Source organism: Fulmarus glacialis, unplaced genomic scaffold (assembly GCF_000690835.1).
Source record: "Fulmarus glacialis isolate BGI_N327 unplaced genomic scaffold, ASM69083v1 scaffold5550, whole genome shotgun sequence".
NCBI classification, from domain to species: Eukaryota; Metazoa; Chordata; class Aves; order Procellariiformes; family Procellariidae; genus Fulmarus; species Fulmarus glacialis.
In genome coordinates this window covers 1,810-20,808 of record NW_009188252.1, presented here as the reverse complement: position 1 = coordinate 20,808, position 18,999 = coordinate 1,810, and the positions used below count along the sequence as shown (strand labels likewise).

Below are 18,999 nucleotides of genomic sequence, written 5' to 3'. Positions count from 1 at the left end.
ATACAATATGGCATTTTTCTGTCCCTGCCTAGTCCTGCTCCTCCCCACGCCCTTAACTTCTAAATACAAATTTGAATGAAGGGTAAAGTTCTCAAAAATCACATTTATTTGGCACAGTGGTCTGCAGCATGACCTCAGGAGTCACCAGGTTAAGGGTGCTGCCTGGCAGCCAGCTCAGCTGTTCAGCTGCATGAGGTGGGTCTCACCCAGCGGGCAGTCGATGGCCCAGGAAGGAAGCAAGAGGATGTGCAGGGTAAGTGGATGGGGAACTGTGACAGAGAGCTGCAGGTTCTGCATGGCAGGGGGTGATCAGATGTGTTACACAGAGCACAGGTATCATGAAGGAAGAAGCAGAAAGAAAGGTTTCTAAGCCTGGAGTGAAAAGCCAGGAAGCCAGGCTCTCATAGTTCTGCCACTCAAGGAAGAAATTCTTTATCGAAATGAATAGGAATAGGCATGATTCAATGCATTTGGTGGGGTTTTTTTCTACTTTACTTTATTTCAGACCCAGGGAATCTTACAGTTTTCAGATGACAAAAGAAAGTCGGGCTCTTGTAAAGCAAATGGCAAAAGATAGAACAGTTTAAAGGTGCAAAATCAATGGGATACAGAGTCTCTTAATGGTTACAAGGGCCTACAAAGAAGGTGGCTGTTGTTCAGAAGCACCATACACAGACTGAAGATGGCTACTGAATCTGAAAGCAGAGAATGTTTTATCTCCAGAAAAGAAAAAAAAAAAAAAGTCAGCCTGAGTTCTAGTATATCCTAGTATTTGCTTCCTTTGAAATATCCTGAGGGGATAGCTATGTCCTAAATAAATAATATATACATAAATAATAATAATTTAAAAAGCACAGATTACATCCCCAATCATTTTTTAGATTAACTAGCCTCTATATACACCACCAACCTCCTTGTTCATTTTTTTTTCAGCACACAGAATTTAGGACTAAAAAGATGAGAAAGCATTTTAGTTTATGTGTTTGCATCTTTTTATTTATACAGCACACACAAAACCACAGGTGTATTTTCTTACCATTATTTGTCAACAATATGAGCTGCTAATCTTACTGAAAGTGAAATGAAATTATAAACAGTTGGAGCCTCAAAACCACAGTCCTTATCTTGCCAACTCAAGAACTCAAGAAGAAAAACATTGTCCATCCAACCAGGGCATTTGAGAATGGACTCGGGGGGCTTCAGTTTATATTATTCTCTAGAAAAGACCCAGAAAACATTTAAATGTCATCTGTGCTTTTTTATTATTACTATTCTTACAGATTTTTTTTTTGTTTACACTCTATTTGGCAACGGCATATGATGTCTCAAGTGCCTCAAACTCTGTTTGATACAAACACCCAGGACTTAAAAGAACTCCATCTATGGCAAGCATAAAGTATAGGCTTCTACAAGCAAAATCCTACAGCCAAAAAGAAATAGTAATACAAAAAGTACAATCAGTACTTTTATTTCTTGTTCTGTCTTTCATGTCCTTATGAAGAAGAATGATAGTGCAGCACAAACTCTCTAGCATAGATAACTTCATATGTGAGCAAAGTGTAAACTTAAATCATTGTATAAAATTGCAAAATTCTTATTTTAGGTTACAAATTGCTTACGTAAGTTTAGGTTAGCATACCCCTCAACAGATTTCTGGCATATGAGTAAAGAAAATAATGAGCAGTAATAGGAGATGATAATCCTTTCTGTTGATCACCATTGTATAGGGATGAGACATATTTGCCAGTGGGCTTCATTTGTGCTTGCTGATGGCAATATAGTGGTCACACTCAGGAACCACATTTTTCACTCCAGGCTTAGAAAAGGAACATCCTATAGTGATCACAGCCTTTTGCTGTCTGTGACTCTCCCTCCCACACCTTGTCCATAAGCACAGGAGTTGCTTTATGGTAGTTTCCTGAAGGAAATTACCCAAAAGAGGACAGAAATACTGAAAGGGCAAGGCCTGTTTTGTTGTAGCCTACCAAACCCTAGCCCATCACTCTGCTGACTGAAAAGACACGTGGAAAAAACACAAATATCCAAAATTTTTCAAATACTGTGGAAAGCTGACTGTGGCAATGGCCCTAAAGTTATAGAAAAATCAGAAAATCTCTCATTGACACATACATATCCTTCTGAGTCACACACGCAGAGCATGGTGTCTGTGGCACAGAGCCTGCAACTGCTCCTTTTTCAACTGAGTAACTGATACGAGAAGAAACAAAATTTCAAAGTGTGGCTTCAGTACCTGTGCAGCCCTTCAGGGATACAGACAGGAAGCGGTCTGCAGTTTCCTTGCCGTGTCTGTGTTCCTCTGTACATGAGCTGCACAACCACTTATTGCAGCTTGTACAGAGACTGTGAGCAGGTCTCTTCTCTTTACACGTGGAGCAGCTCTAAGAACAAAAAGTGCAATTACATACAAGGGTAACAAATTAGCCGTACAAACTGTTATCTTTAATAGACTATGATTCAGATTGGTAAGCTTAATATTTTTCTTCCTTAGACTAATGCAATACAAGTGATTTTAAGAGTCTGGTTATTGTTATAAAAGGGAACAGAATAAAATTAAGATTTGAAGCTCTTAAATCAAATTGTTTGTCTCTCTGTGCTCTAGCACAATCAAGCATAATTATGACATGATGCAAGAATTATTCAGCAAAATTCTAGGGTCCACGTTACACGTGAAGTCAGAAGAAATAATCACAATTACTTGTTTCTTGTGAACTGAAAAAGCCATGAAACTATGAAATAAGACTTGTCTGATTTCAGTTAAGGAGGCTTAGGTTAAAAGTTAGTTTTGAAAATGAGTGGTGTGCTTTGTAATCCCTTTCTGTTAGTGTTGTACTACTTACTGATGGCTTTAACACATCAAATGACTGTACACCTTACTTTTATATATATATGTATATATATTTAGATAGATAGATACAGATATTTTCTACCTCAGAAAAGATAGTCTAAGTTGCCAAGTAAATATGTGAAATGTTAGAGTCAAACGTAGCCCATTAAAAAGTTTTTTTAATCTAACTACCATTTCCTTTCTAATCACAACATTATGCAGAACCATTCTACCATATCATTTCAGTGTCATTCATTAATTTCTGTCCGTTACTATTTATTAACAAACTAAAAAAATCTGTAGGCTAGAATCCACTTCTTTCATGTATATGGATGTAAATTGGAGCTACTCCAGCAGAGCTACTCTAAATCTACATTGCTTTATTTAAAATTAGAGCTTACTCTATTTGCTTTAGCATTGTATGAACCACTCTGGTACAGTGTAACTGTCAGAAAAATACATAAAACATGCCAACAGTAAGGCAATTTAGAAAACAATATGGGGGGGGACACCCACATACTATTAGTGAAAAACTTAGTTCCTATTCTCTAAAGAGCTGACCAAAAATGAGCTCAATTTATATATTGATATCACATGTGGTGAACTGGAAACATAAGACACGGGAACATGAGAAGAACTGGAAACCTTAATTAACTATCATCTCTATTGATTCAACAATTTAGGAAATGCCCTTTGTTATATAGGCCATGCTATCTGGAAATGTCACTGAAGGGGAAATGAATAAAGCAGCATGTAAATGAAGTGGGTAATTTGATCTTTGGTATCCAGAATGAACTCAAGAGTTATTTCAAGATAGCTATAATGATACTTCTTTCAAAAAGGATTTGCACTAGGCATAAAATACCTTGTCTGAAAACTCCTAATGTTAATCTTTTTGACTTACCACAGCCACAAATAGGTACTAATGGGCAGAGTAAACATAGTGATGTAATTTTACCATCATCAAAGCATAAAAGCTTTGCCACCAGTTTATCAAAGTCAAACATTTCCTACAATATATCTACTGTACTTATGCATAGTTCCCAAATATTGCTACTACTCAGGGCTACTCAAGCAACTAATAATACACGGCAAAATTACTTCCTATGGTGTCCTTTCTGTTGGGCATCAGCTTATCTTCAATTCAGTTCAGTTATGATTGCATCCCAACTATTCTGATGGGAAACATGAAGAGAAGGATATAGCAGCATGCACTCAGCACATAAGCCTTGATGCAAGCCCTGGTGAATTTAATAGAAGAGTTTCTCTTCGCGGTATCTCAGGGAATAGAAAGCCTGAAGAAAGAACAATCACAGTTCTTCGCTGGTTGTCTTAGTTTTAAATCATGGCTTTAACATTAAGTGGAACATCTATATCCACCTAAATTCTGAGACGCAAGTGAGTCAAGTTCTGATTCACTTCAGCACAAGATGAAAAAATTTTGTTCTGCTGAAATTAATTTAAATTTTACCATTCCCTTCAGTGGGGCTGGAATTTCACAACAGGTCTCTTATCAACTCATCATTCAAGAGTTTCTAAGTATTCCCCATCTTTTTTCAAAGAGATTGGGCAATTCTTGACAATAAGACAACAAAGCAAATTTTTAAAGGTGTCTGATTGTCTAGGCAGGGAAGTATTTGTGTAAGCCATTCTGCTATTTTAGCCATTTTCTTATCAACAATGTTTTCCAAAAGGTACACATAATAATTGAAATAAAAAAGCCTAATATAACTTACATAATGAAAATGCAAGAGTATGTATTCTGGGAAGAAAAGCTTGTTGCATAAAAAGAAGTGTCTAATTTAAAATGTACCCATGAAGGGCCAGCTTAGGGAACAGGTCAAAAGTTGAGGGATGTTCTTGCCTTCTCTGCAATAACCAAAACTGCTTAATCACAGGTTTACCTGTAACTGTTCAGCTGTCAGGCTGACTAGAACTTATATTGACACTGTACTGTGTTAACATTACTTTTAAGTTGCAGAGCACAGAGCGTTCCCAGAATTACGTTATTTATGATGTGGAAATGGGCTTTTGGGCACGAGATTCTGAATTGTTTATTTTTGAAACTCCTGCTGCTGGTATATAGCACATTCTGTCATTTATGCTTCACTATCTCACACACTGAGAAACATCTTGCTTCCAAACACTTTTGTAACAAGCCTTGTCAGATTCCCATTTGAACATATTAGGTAAATTAAGAAAACGATGGCAGTTCAGCTGTGTCTCAGTTGGATGAGCTGGTGCTTCTCCTTTTGGTATTACTGATGGTGAAATTATGGCTTTAGTCTGGGGGGGGGGATGGTGATTAGAAGACAGTAAGCAAGCTTCACTGATACATGACTTGACTGTTAATAAAAAGGAAGTAAGCCAAAAACTATGAGGAAGGTTCGCGAGTCCCTCTAGGGTACTCCTATGCTCCACGGAGAAATCTGCTTTGCTGAACTGCTCTTAGGACTCCTAAGGGATTTCAGAAAAGAAAAACCTTCTTTTAAAGACGGTTTGAAAAAATAATCTAGTGCTTTTGAAGACATTAGATATTCTCATTTGATTTCCTTTCTACACAAATTCTCATTGAAAAGTAAATGATGTGAGTCATGGTAATTAAGAAATCCCAGTGTAAGTGCATTCTAAACATTCAGCAATATCTTATGAATTTTCTTCTTCTCTTTGAAGAGCGCATGTGAATAGACCTCTTCCTGTTTTAGATAAAGTTATGTTGTGCTCTTCAAGCACCTTGTACCTGAAGACGTCAACACACTTTGCTTGCATCTTTTAATTTCCTCAGAACACTCCATGGATTAGGTTACACATACTTTTTTAACAATGGCGAAAATGAAACACAATGACTGACAGGGAAGAAGTACATTCCCTCTATACTTTTTTGCAACGATGTCACTGGGCAAGTCACTTGCACAATTTAAAGCGGTCACAAGCCTTCTGCATGGGACAGAACTGACCTACAAATTGCTGCTGCCCTTACAGGAGTTAAGAGGAATGGAAAGATATGTCTTCTGTCCTACATTATGGAAAAAGTGTTCCCCTCCACCCAAAGGCCCTGAAACTGAATATCCAATGTGGCCATCCAGTTTACTTAGGAATCAAAAGTGCAAAAGAGACAGACTGAGGTCCAGGAGCTGGTTTAGAAGGTGAAGTCCAGTATCCCTACTTCTTTGTTACTCTTCCCGTGCTTTGGATTACACTTTGGATAAAGCAGTCAGCAGATTACAGAATAGTTTTGACAAGTTTTCAGCTGTTTTAACTCCGAGCTACAGGTAATACTACCACATTCTTAAATCAATCTTATTCATGCCAGTGATAGAACACTATTTGTAACAGAGGCAGCAGAAATACACACCTTTCTCTGTCCCGCCTTGCAACCCATAGTAGTAACAACTAAAAAACTGTGAGAATAGTCCTGCCTGTTAACTGAGTATTTAATAGAAGTGAAATCCATCTATGTACAGTGTCAATACAAGGCCAAGGTAGTAATCCTACGCCTTCTAATCACCCTTTGCATCCATTCCCTAATGGCAAACTGAAATATGATGTAACCTTTTTTATCATTAAAACAGATAATCAGAAAATTATAATTGCCCACAGGATCTAATGGGTAATCTTGGTGTAACCATTCAGCCAATAGTGTGCTTCTGTTTACTTTGTGTTGAGAGCAGAAAGGGGACAATGGGGAATCCAACAGATTCAGTATCTTCCTAATATATTGATTGTCACAGATCCAGTCCTACACCACTAGTATCAATATTTTTTAATCGACTCTATTTTAAGTATATAGAGTCAAACTCATTCTTCAAATAAAGTTAAAAAAGTACTACGAAGGCAGTATGTCCATCTCTAGGACTGAAGTAATTACAGTGCTGCATAAGCAAACTGTAAGAGAGTCTGTTCAATACAAAGTTTGCTCCGTTTTCAAACTGTTCATCTGGTAGCGTTTCAACAACTCACATGGCACCCAACTTAGTGGTTTTCACTTACCTTTGCCATAGCTGAATTACCAGTGGGAAAGTCCTTGAGAAAGAAATTTTCAACTACTTCCCTTGCAAAGCAGGTCTGTTTGCACACAGGGCAGGAAAGGATACCTGTATTTTTTAAAAAAACAAAAACACCACAAATAAAACAATGCACACCAGCCACGTGACCCAGGAAATTATATAAACCACACTTCAGTATTGCTGGCTTTTTTACATCACACGGACACACTTAGTTCCAGGAAACTAAGGCATTCTTCAAGCCATAAGTTACTTGTGGCTAGATTTAGTTCAATACATAGGAAAGAAAAACAAAGCAACAAAATTGCTAGAAATACAGTATAGTTCGGTTGACTTATTTCAGTATTTATCAATGGTATCTGTATGTCCAAATTCCCATGAATTCATTAGGGCTTACAGCTTTGATAAAAACTGAGCTGCACTTTAAACTGTATTCCCTTGTTACAGATCTACTTGTGCTTTCTGATACTTGCTACAGTTCTTCTAGACCAGCTTTACTTTACCAGAGTTATAGTTATATCGAAGCATAAGACACATATTGCTTAATACTAGTTTCACGGTGCAGCATGCTATCCAAGTGAAGTGAAAGAGGAGTAACATGCTGCTAGAAGAAGCAACAAGTCAGAATAAAGGTAAAGGATAAAAAAAGTTTCATAAATAAAAGTCAGAATTGCAAACTACCTATTACAACAAAACGTGGCAAAACGTGATCACCCCTAAAGCAAAGCAAAGCGAGCAGCACAAGCAGCAAAACTTGGCCCCGCCTTCATTAGCTACTGAGCACAACTGGGATGAATCTTAGTGTTTGCCTGGGCTGAGAACTAACAGTTCAAGAAGGTGTCCATAACTCTATATCTACATTTTTGCACCTCTGCTATTTCATTCCTAGACTTCTTGGGCTAGGACTTACCTTCTTCCTAGAAGGCCTAGTGCTTTTTTTTTTTTTTTTTTTAAAAGGAGTGTGCATGTTTCTGACCACATTTCTGTAAACTACTGTAGATGTGAATCCAGTCCTTTTAGAGATGGTGGTAGTATGTCAGTCTATTTTTACCTTATCTCATCAAGTCTTTTTTTAATCTAAGTTTTTCCATTCTGTTGAGAACAGAATTTCAGTGCTATGCTCACCTTGCCAAGTGATCTGTTTACGATAACTAACAGCTGTATTTTCCATGACTAAATGATGCAAACTCACTTAAAGCGAGATTTTAAAAGGAAGATCAATGACAACTCTCTACTGGACTGACAACATTCAATGTGCTCTTTTCCTTAACTAAAATTATTTTTTAAGAAGGACAGTGGTCTGTAGATTAATTAAATCTTAAAATGTATATTAATCTTTGCATTAGACTGTTATCAGAGACTCTCATGTTTTCCAGGTGCTCAATATTACCTGCCCTCGGGACACAGCCTCTGCAGTCCCTGGCAACGTGCACAATTCTAACCCTTAATGTCTCCCATTTTCAGACCTGGGCTACTGTTATTTCAACAGCAGCACTTTACATTGACAGAGACACACAAACCCCAAACCCTTCCTACGTTACCACTTCTGACAAAAGCACTATGCACTCAGATGTCTGAATACATTCACTTTCATTCATAAATGTTTTGAAGAAACTTTGAGTTCTGTTACATCTCCTTTGAACAGGACATCTTACTAAGAACCACTTCCATGAGATTTAGGTCTTCTTTAGACCAAATCTGGTTATAAAAGCAAAAGTATATTGTTTACTATTTTCTGAGGTTGCATTTACAACAGAACTGTGATTTGGGGGCCCAAGTGGCAGACTGTGGTCTACCTCACGCTTCTTTAACTGTGCATTTCATACAACACTGAGTGTTCACGTAGACGAGAGAAGGAACAGGCAGTATCTACACGTTCCTGTGCTACTCAGCCTCAAGTCACCCAAGGGAAAGGGCAACGCAAGCAATTGCCAACACTTTGCTCATCTTCTGGGCATGTAACTTGAGTTTTAAGTGTGTTCTGGCGACAGGAGTTACAAAGAGGCTAAAAATTCACCTCGTAAAGATGCCCGTGATGGCAGAAAGCTGTAGAAGTCTTTTAAACTCTTCCTCTACTTTGCATCCTTAATATGAGGAGCACAGCTGAAAAAGTATCTTATTTACCTACAATATCTGTAGCTAATCACCTTCATATGTTACACCCTAGGACAAGAGAATGCTTTTATATTAGTCACACTGAAACCCCTCCATGCTTTCCCAAATTATGGTTGTGTATGCCTTTTAAATATCTGTTAACAGGTCGGTTATCTAAAGAAATGTAAAAACAGTAGGAGCACTGCAGTACCTAAGACAAGATGTGTTATACAGGCAGTGCCCTCCTACTCCTTGGTGCATACTACAAGCACCAGTGAATTGTAGTGCTAATTCCTAGAAGGTGAAACAGTTTTCAAGTTTCCCTGTGAGCACCTTACAAAGCGACACAGTTGTAACAGCAGCAGAAATAAGACAGATACATTTTGATTGATAAGCTAGAAAGCAAAATACCTCCTTTGCAAGCAGCTTCTCAAATAAGTCTCACGGGACATGCTCTAATTCTCAGTGCAGCCGATAGGAAACCATCTACTGACTTTACAGGGAATCGCCTCTAGCCCTTTGAGACTTTGAACCAGTTTCTTACTCCCGTAACAGCATTGCCCAAGCAGTGCTAGTTCTTGATCTGGCTAACACAGAGACAAAAACCTCCATACTGAGACTACATAATATGCTGCAAATTGACCAAAGGGGAAATTATCAACAGGTTGCTTTCTGAAGTAAGAAATGCACGACTCTCTCAGTTATTCCTTCATCTACATGCCATATGGGTGAGCACGCAGTCTTACACAAAACATTTCTCCGAACAGCTGCTTCCTGGGAAACAAAAGCAGCGCTCAGGACTTTGCCACAGCAAGGACAACTTCTGCCTACGCACCACATCAGGTAAAAAAAGTTAATATTGAAGTTACTATTTTATTACATTCCAACACTATTCAGTTAGTGCAGAATATTAAATCAAATTATATCAATTGAATGACATTTAATGGAATGCTCATGGCCTCAGGCACGTTCATGTGAACTTTAAATTCTGCTAATTTGTTACAAACCAGTGAAGTATAAAATACATCGTATAAAGAATGCATTAATTTGACAATGGACAAGACCGTCTTTTTAATGTTTTTAAATGTATTTAAAGAAAACGTCAATAATTTTCCCCCTAAGAAAATAGGGTGCATGGATATCAGTTCTGCACAAAAGCCTCCTTGTACATATTGAGAAATGCAGTAGTATTAAGAAATATGGAACAGTCATGATTTTGGAAGCAGACGACATTAACTGCTGATTAATATTAGGGGATATCTAAAAGTGACGCCCTGTATGCCATGGGACAATTTTTTTCCCAGGTTTTAGATCCAAGTTACGCTATGAAATCAGTGTTGTTCCAGAGATACACATGGAGTGAGTCGCACACACACAGGTCAGAACTTTGTATTAGACTCACTACCACGGACCATCAAGTACAGCTTTGATTGTGTAAACGTCAAAGTATGTCTTAAATATCCAAGTAACTGAGAATTATAATGATTTCAAATCTAAAATTCCCTTGAGATGAACATAAGACATGTATAGCCCTCAGCTTAATAAAAGAATCAGAACAAAGAGCGTAACAATTAACAGGAAAAATAATGGGGACACCATAGCAATACTGTATCAGAAGTAGTTTCCTACTCGTGGGAGGACTAATCAGTAGGCACCTTTTCGCCTGCCCTAATACTGAATTCTTTAAGACTTTATTAAAAGCACAGGAGATGGATTTGCATCTTGCTAGGAGAGGGATTCCCTGAATGTGGTAGCTTCAGAGATCATACTTGTTCAGCTAATTGGGCTTCTTATTTGATTCCTTTTCCATTTAATAAAAACCTATGCTCCCTGGAAATGCCCAACCTTTTTCAGTATAAATTCCCAAAAGAATCTAATGATAGCTTGGCATAATAAATACACTACAGAATGGTTTGTGAAGCAATTACCCTGAAATTAAGCAAACCTTACATGCATATTTACAAATAGCCACAAGCAGCAGCTACTTCAACAATACAAAGCGAGCGCACTATGCTGTGCTCGTGCTCAGAGTGCAAATGGCCAGTAAAGTGCAATTTCCTAGAAAACCCTTACCTGTCCTCTGGATAAGCAGTCACTTAGAGAGCTACGCACAAAGTCACTTGTGTCGGGGAGCGGATGGTTATTAAGCAGCACTGCACAAACAGTGCGCTCCCTGGAATCAGGCTTTGCCGTACTGCAGATTCAAGTCGCCACACCTTTCACAGGCTATTTGGGGCTGCTCACCCTTCTTCAGCCAGAAATGCTGACAAATCAGCAGGGCAGAAAGATGTGCTGGGCCACTACAAGGTGCATATTTTTTTTCCTCTTGCCTTCTTTCTTGCCCTTGCCTCTAAGATTCATTCAGGCCTCTATTAACTTGCCTTGCTTATATTTTTCCTGAAGTGGTAGAATAAAAATCCCATAGTGAGAATGAATAGCAGCATCCTACTTCCCTTCTTGCCTGGGTCTTCGTTCAGTCCTCAGAGTAACCTGGAGCAAGTGTGCAGAAGGAAAGAGAAGAGCTTTTCCAGATCCAGGTAGCAGCAGGTCTTACAGTGCCATTCACTCCCACAGTACATTTTGCAGACCATTCCCTAAATATTTTCCTTGCCTTCCTGCCTTACCACTGCCTCTAAACAACATTGTTGATTTGTTTTAAGAACCTGGACTTTGCAGACAGCTCATTTAAATATACCATTATTACAGCACTGTGGGTGAAGAGAAGAGTAGTCAGAAGCCCTAGAGACTCACTGTTTGTACGTATGAGAATGATGCAATTTCTTGATCTAAATAGCAATTCAAGATGGAATTACAGGATTCAAACACACATATTAAGAGATCAGGAGCCAAATTCAGCTATGGTGCAATTGTAATGCCCAAATGAAGTCCATTATTGTTATCAAAACCTCTAGAAGTAGCAAAAAGCTAAGACAGCTGTGACATGCTCTCCATATTTTTGTATGGAAATTATATTGGTAGGAAGGAGGTAGGAACATTTGCATAAACTATTTTTTTAGAAGTCCATTACCTCCTGCTGTTTATCATTTGAAATCATTATTTATGACATCACATTTCACTGCTAAAGACATGACCATGAATTTAGAAAGGCTGGCAAGGATCCCAATGTTGGATTTAAGTCCCATTTCACTGTGATATGCAGAATAAAACCCTATTTCAGAATTATATGCAGGATAAACCACATATAAGTTATTCTCATTGTATTTGAGTTATCAGTTAGTACTGAACAATCACTGAAGACCACATTGTATTGAACAGACTCCCACGAAGTTTCATCACATGAGGGGTGTGGAGGATTGTCCTACACCTACATCCTTCCAGGGCTCCACTAATCCTTTAACTACCATGCATAGCAGGCTAATATGCCTGAACACCACAACAAAAGCCAGCAGCACTAGAAAGCGATATGTGTACAGATGTATCTCTGTCTGTGTGTTATGTTTATGTACACACATCTCTGAGCCCTGAAAAGCTTCAGCAGCAGATGTTTACTTTGCTGAATTGGTTCACAGCCCTTTCTCATAAGCCACATGCTTATTTCCTCTCTCACATTACCATCAGTGATAGTAACTAGACAGCAGGTTGAGGAAAATGGAAGTTCAAAGGCAGTGGATGCAGAAGTCAGACACAGATACCCCATCTGGACACTCCAACTCCACACCTGGGACATCCAAAATCAGCTTTCAGGAAAACAACAAGGTTCTGCCATATACTGTTCAAGCCCTAGTTCCCCACAGGTCAGATCTCTCACATCCCACAGTGCTTTAATTTCTGTTAATGAAAGTTGCCACACTGCATCGGACCCAGGGAATAGTAAGCAGACATCAAAGTAGTGACCCTCATACAGAGTGTTCCTTTGTAGAAGCACAAATAAAGGGAACTAAAATTTCTGAGTGCTCTCAAGTTTTTACTCTACCTATATTGTAGCAATCTAATTTGTAAGTGACAGAGCTGTGGATAATTTGCAAGAATCATCTCTGAAAGTGCAAACTGTAACCTCTCCACCACGTAGGGAAACTGAGTACAAAGATCTTTTGAACATCAAAAGCCGCAGCTCGCAGTTTTGTTTCAAGGTCTTCCACTCTTGTCAGGTTTAAATAGAAAGAACCCTCAAGCTGGTTGTCTCAGAAATAAATCAATGCAGATGATTAACCTATTATTATCATGAGAATTGATTAGCATAAAGAAACAAACAGTGGAGCTCTCATACACACCACATTTATACTTGCTGTCCACATGTTGCACCTATTCCTCCGCTCTTTTTCCTCCAACAACCATCAGAATAATTATTCTCAGAGAGCATTAGCTACAGCTCAAGCTGCAGGCATAATTTACACTTCCTTGGAGACCCAATTATAGGTTATAGGAAACAGTTCTGAAGACAACCTCCCACTTTACAGCTTCGTATTTATATGACTAAACCCCCCATTGTTTCACTTGCCTTTTGGATCTAGCAGCTGAACAACAGAGTGAGAAGGGCTGAATAACTTTAAATCCATTTTAAGATGACTACATATGTACATTATGAACAGTTTCCCTCTTTAGAATTACCTTTCTACTTCCCTTTTTAGAAATAAAACATGTATTTCGTGTTAAGTGGATCTAATTAAAGCAAATGGGTATTCTCCTTCAGAATTAAAAGATGTGATGCATTGCATCATTTGCTTTACATGATTGCAGCAAAACAAGGTTATTTGGGTCCTGGAGATATAACAGCTGTTACACCAAGGCGGCCAAACTGTATTCCACTCTAAGCCTAAATATGGTTTAAAGAACTCTGTAGATGTGCTTTTTTTTTTTTTTTTACATACAGGCTTAGTACAAGATAAGGCTTGTATGTTGACACCTGGAGTCTCCTTAAGCCAGTACACCATACTTCTTATGCCAAAACATCATACTGAAAATGAGCCTAGAGCCAAAGGAGTCCTAGAGCTCAATCTTTTTCTTGAAATAAACTCCCCTGAAGATATCTCTGAACACATTCAATGCAAGCATGACCAACACTTGGCTGAGTTGGCTGAGTTTTGGACGTGTGAACAAGGGTTCACAATTAGGGATCCATGGTTATATATAGCACCTACCTTACAGGCTAAAGAAAACTGTATTTTTTCAGCTGGAAATAATAAAATGCAGCAAGTGGACATCTGTCAACAGTTGAAGTCACATTTGTCTCTTTAACAGTCTGTTTCTCTTCGTTTTATCCAATCAGTTTGCATTTCTCCGATACATAACCCTGTTACATTTCCTGGCATTTAAGTGGGGATCTCAGACCCTCTCTTGCACGTGGGAAGCTAACATAACCAAGTGTGGACAGTTTTTGACTTATGCACAGAATGTGGAGAGAAATTATGCAGTCATTTTCCATGATTTTTGTTATGCAAACTAGAGACGCACAAAAGGTCAAAGCACATTTTAAAAATCGAATTTCAGAAAAAATAGCTCAACACACAAGTTCAATACAAAAACATGATACAATTAAATCTACCACTTCCCAAAGCAATTTAAAAAGCTGGGCAACTACTAATCACATTTTACAAACACAAAGTGTAACTTACAGGTTAGACAAATTACCCAATTCAATCACAAAATGTAAATAATACCAGGGCTTGATATCAGTTAGCAGAAATCTGCAAGGTGTTCCAGTACATCTTTCCTGATCTGTCTTGTTCTCAGGGGTGTAAATTGTGATTGAGCAGTGACTACCTCTGATTTTTTTTTTTAAGGAAAAAAAAAACAAACAACAACTCAACCCTCAAGCTGAGGCAGTCTCGCAAAACATGAACTTCTCATAACAATGCACCTCCACCGGTCCTCATTTAGCTACTTTTGAAATCATTATGTGGTGATATTTAAAGCACTAAATTTAAATCATTGAACATCTTATGGAGAGGAAGATTTGCAGATAAAGGGTTATTTATTTTGGCACCCACCTCCAATTCAGAAAGGAAGAATAAGGAACCTGGATGAATCTGGTTTTGAATGTACTCAGAACTCAGTGAAAAGAGCCAGACCCAAGAAGCCAAGGCAGCATGCAAGAACCAATTTTGTATGTTTCACATTGTACTGTGAGTGGCAATTCACACAGGTAGGAGCCTGGGAAAGTCCTCATCTGAGAAATTTCCATCTCAGGAGATGGGGAATATTCTCTCTCTTTTTCTTATGCAATCCCTCTCTTTAAAATTATTCCTTCCCATGCACTAAACAGACTGGAAGCACACAACATGCAGATCTGCAGAGGAGAAGGACGTGGATTCTCTGTTACATGAAAAGAGGGAATAAAAAAAGGAAAGTGACACTGGCCTGCAGAAAAAGAAAAGAAAGACTGAGAATCTTAAAGTCCCCTTCATATAAGATGCATATGTAGGAGCCAGACTCGCAAAGATAATTTTCTTTTCCCAGTCAAATTACTTCTAAACTCTCAGATCTCACAGCTTTGAATAAATTCTGATATGTATACAGCTTTTCCATAAGCGCTCTGGCTATCTCAGAGCTTAATTCATTTCTTAAACACATATAGGTATAAAAGTAAGTTTCCAACATCAACCCCCACCAAATATCAGGACCACTTACCTCCATCTTCTCAACAATCTTAATACAACAACAACAAACTAGAAAAGAGCTTTATGTTAGCATAGTACTATTTATAGTAAAGCATAACAAAACCCACAAATTCAAGTATGCTTTTGTAGCAAATGTCAGATTGACTTCACTTGGAAATACATTCACTTTTTCCATTCTTATATTTTGCTTAAAGAATTCACAGTAAGGAACATATTTTTCTTAGAAGCAATATTTCACATTTACTCCACAAAAATGGTTTAGCACTTGTATTTACGTTTACCATTGGCACTTATATATGATCATACTTAAAGATAACACTGAAAATTCAGTTTGTATTGTGCTGCCCGTAACTCAGTAATTGGTGCAGATAAGCAACGTTTAGCATCGTGCCATCAGAAGATTTCAAAATTTATCCTGGCTGACCTATGATGGTTGCAGTTTCATTGACTCAAATAAGAGACACAGATGTTTCGGTTTTGCTGCTCTCCTTGCTCATTTATTAACTGAGTCTCTGCACCTGGTGTCTCACTTCATCTACTGGGTCATCACCATTCATTATTTCTTTTCTCTAATCTTGCTGTTTCCTATAAAGTTCCCTATCTACAGGAGAATGAGGAAGTAAACAGAGAAACTTCAAGAATACAGAAGTAAACTAGTATTTGTTCCAATTTGCTATAGACAAATAATTCCTGATCAACTCAAGAGCTTGCAGAAATATCTAATATTTTAACAACTCATGAGAACCGTTAGCAGCACTTCATCCAAGATCACCAAGTGGTAGAAATTCACTTTTCCACTTGGCAAACGGAAATAAGGGAGAGAGAGGAATGGCTTAGATGTCAAATGAGGATACATAAAAAGTAATAGAGTGGTTGTTTTCAACAGCACTTTATTACAAAGTAGGTCCCTCAGACTTTAAGCCCACTATGACTGCGCATTAAAAATTTTAAGGAGACATTTACTTGAAATGACTGCTTTGCTCTCTTTGTCTTCTTCTCCTACCTTTATATCTTTTTCTGTCTGTACCCTACACATGAACAGCCTTTCTCCTTTGCAGTTAAGTTATTCCCTTTTCCTTTATCTTTTGTGTTTTGCTAGCCTTTCAGCAGTGATCTCCTAACACTGTTTCCATTTGTTCTCAAACCTGAACTTGTCTAGTTTATGTTATCTCGTCAATTCAGATTGCCATCACCTCAGGGAAGGTATCTTCTCTTCCTACACGTTTCTAAAATCTGCTATGGAAGAGATAATAAATGATGCCTCTTATTCATCTAAAGTTCAAAGCCTGTGAAAATGTAAGTAATCTACATGCCTTTGCTCTTCTTATAAATTAGTAATGAGTCTGGAATGCTTCCCCGTGGCAATTAAGACTCATTCAGTTAAAGTGACTGTATTCTGTGACCTGTCTTATTCAAAAAGTCCTGTCTTATTCAAAAAAAGTTATGTATTTTCTATTAACATCACTACCAAAAACTGTACAAATAACTTCAGGATTTCAAAAGCCACAACGACAAAATGCTTCTCATCCTCACCAGTTTACTCAGCTTGTTAAGGGTAAGTTACAGTATATCCTACAGTCAGAAGGGTTCAGATAGAGAGAAACCACATTTACAATGTGATAAAAGAAAGAGTTTCAGTGCACCACAATACACATATTCTAATAACAATTAGTATGATCTCTGTTAGGAACAAAGAACCGGATGTTTTTGTGTTGGTGTTGGCCGGGGGGAGGGGGGGCGCGAAAGGGGGAGAGAGGAAGAATAAACCTATCACCACAACCGGTACCATAGAAAGGTCCAACATGTCCAAAAGATTGGGTAAAGATGTATCTTACTATCTTGTAGCATTTATTCATTTATTAAGCTAAGCAAATCAAATATTCATAATGTCACACTTCGTAACTGAAACTTAGCCCATTCTGGAAAATGTTAAATGTTGCCTGACTGTGTCATTTCTTTTCAAAATATAGCTGTTGGATGAAAAACATAATGTAGGAGGCTTGTTCCCAATCCACCCTCTGCTCATACAAATCTTGAGTCTCCTAGTTTATTCTTTTAAAGTAGTGCTGTGAAGGAATAGGCTACAAAAAGTACTTCTCAATCCATCTATTTTTATAATACTGTAATACAAAGAGCACAAGCTAGAGATTCTTAAATATTACCTTCATATAGAACTTCATACTCGGTGGGAATACAGCTATATCCCTGAATCAAATCCGGAAGACAGTCCTTACAGAAGGAATGAAGGCAAGGCAGCATTCTGGGGTCTCTCCTCCGCAGGTCCCATTTGCACACCAAACAATTCCTCAACAGATCCAGGGTCTCCATTTCTGTTGGCTGAAGTTTGACATCGAAAACACGAAGAGTCACAAAATGGCTCATGACAACCCCTTCACTTAATAAAACACTTGATCACTCAAGCGCAAATTAGAAGGCAACAGCGGGATGCACGATCTCAGAAACAACATTTATTTAGTCCTTGTGAAGAAAGAGGAAGTTCCTTGCAGCTGAAAATCACATACCTGCTTTACAGAAAAGCATGTTTGCAGATTGTTGTGCAGGAAAGTGTGGTTTAAGGTTTACAAACCATGATCCCACTATCTCTCTATAGTATTTGCAACTTCTGTAAAAACTGAAGTAATCTGTTCTATTGATCTACTTACAAAGCTGTTACCAGGCTGAATTGTCACACGCTGTACATTTCCTGCTAGAAGCACTGAAACTGTGCAATAAAAATTACAATATTCACTGACTGCTTTTACAATTTCACCTCAATATTTTATAGTTTTCAGGTAAAGCAAATAAGAAGCGTAACTGATCATATGTCCATCATTTCAGCAATACATGCTAGAAGGCTGCCTTGATAAATGTACAGCATCTTCTGCCAATCTTCTTTATAGAAATGTAATAAAATGCACTTTGCAGTAATCAAATTTCAACAGTCAAGATGACCACAGATCAAATTATAGACCAAACCTGAGCTTCCCACAAGCAGAACAGTGTTCCTCCTGCCAACCTAAGCTGCCCAAGTTAAATTGTGAGTTTTGCAGTTCATGTTCGATCCTTGATTCTGAGATTTTGAAAAATGTTGATCAGATACAGCCTGCAAAGGGAAACTTTTGCAAGTTGCATTAGAGGAGAAAAAGCAAATACAGTCTCATCTCCCCTAGAATCACCCTTCCAGCTGACCAAACCTCCTGGGGCCAGAGCCCCATATAGCTGCCCATTGCCTTGGCATGGTGGCCTTGCTACCAGCAGTACATAACTTGCAGCTACTATCTTCAGATTTCTCCCGCACAAAAAGCAGCAGCTCTAATCTTAGGGCTATGTATTCTCTTGAGGGATTCTGTCTTGGGGCAGATTCCAGTGGAAATGGTTAGTAAGCAGGCCTCTTTTTTTTTCTACAATGCAAAAAAATTATGAATGTCTCAGAAATTCACAACCAGGAATTTTTCAAGTGTTGCATCCTGAAGTCATT

At 38.2% G+C, this 18,999-nt stretch overlaps 1 protein-coding gene across 1 annotated transcript in view; it reads right to left on the bottom strand.

Annotated features, from left to right (window-relative positions):
• The window catches only part of TRIM66 (tripartite motif containing 66), a 51,785-nt gene extending 33,882 nt beyond the window's left edge, over positions 1 to 17,903 (bottom strand). Inside the window, exons 1-3 of the mRNA XM_009577871.1 lie at positions 17,684 to 17,903; positions 6,836 to 6,939; positions 2,252 to 2,399 (exon numbers count right to left, since the gene is read on the bottom strand). Of these exons, the coding sequence (XP_009576166.1) occupies positions 2,252 to 2,399; positions 6,836 to 6,939; positions 17,684 to 17,903 (472 nt within the window). The remainder of the gene's footprint in view (positions 1 to 2,251; positions 2,400 to 6,835; positions 6,940 to 17,683) is intronic.
• Positions 17,904 to 18,999: the final 1,096 nt, after the last annotated feature.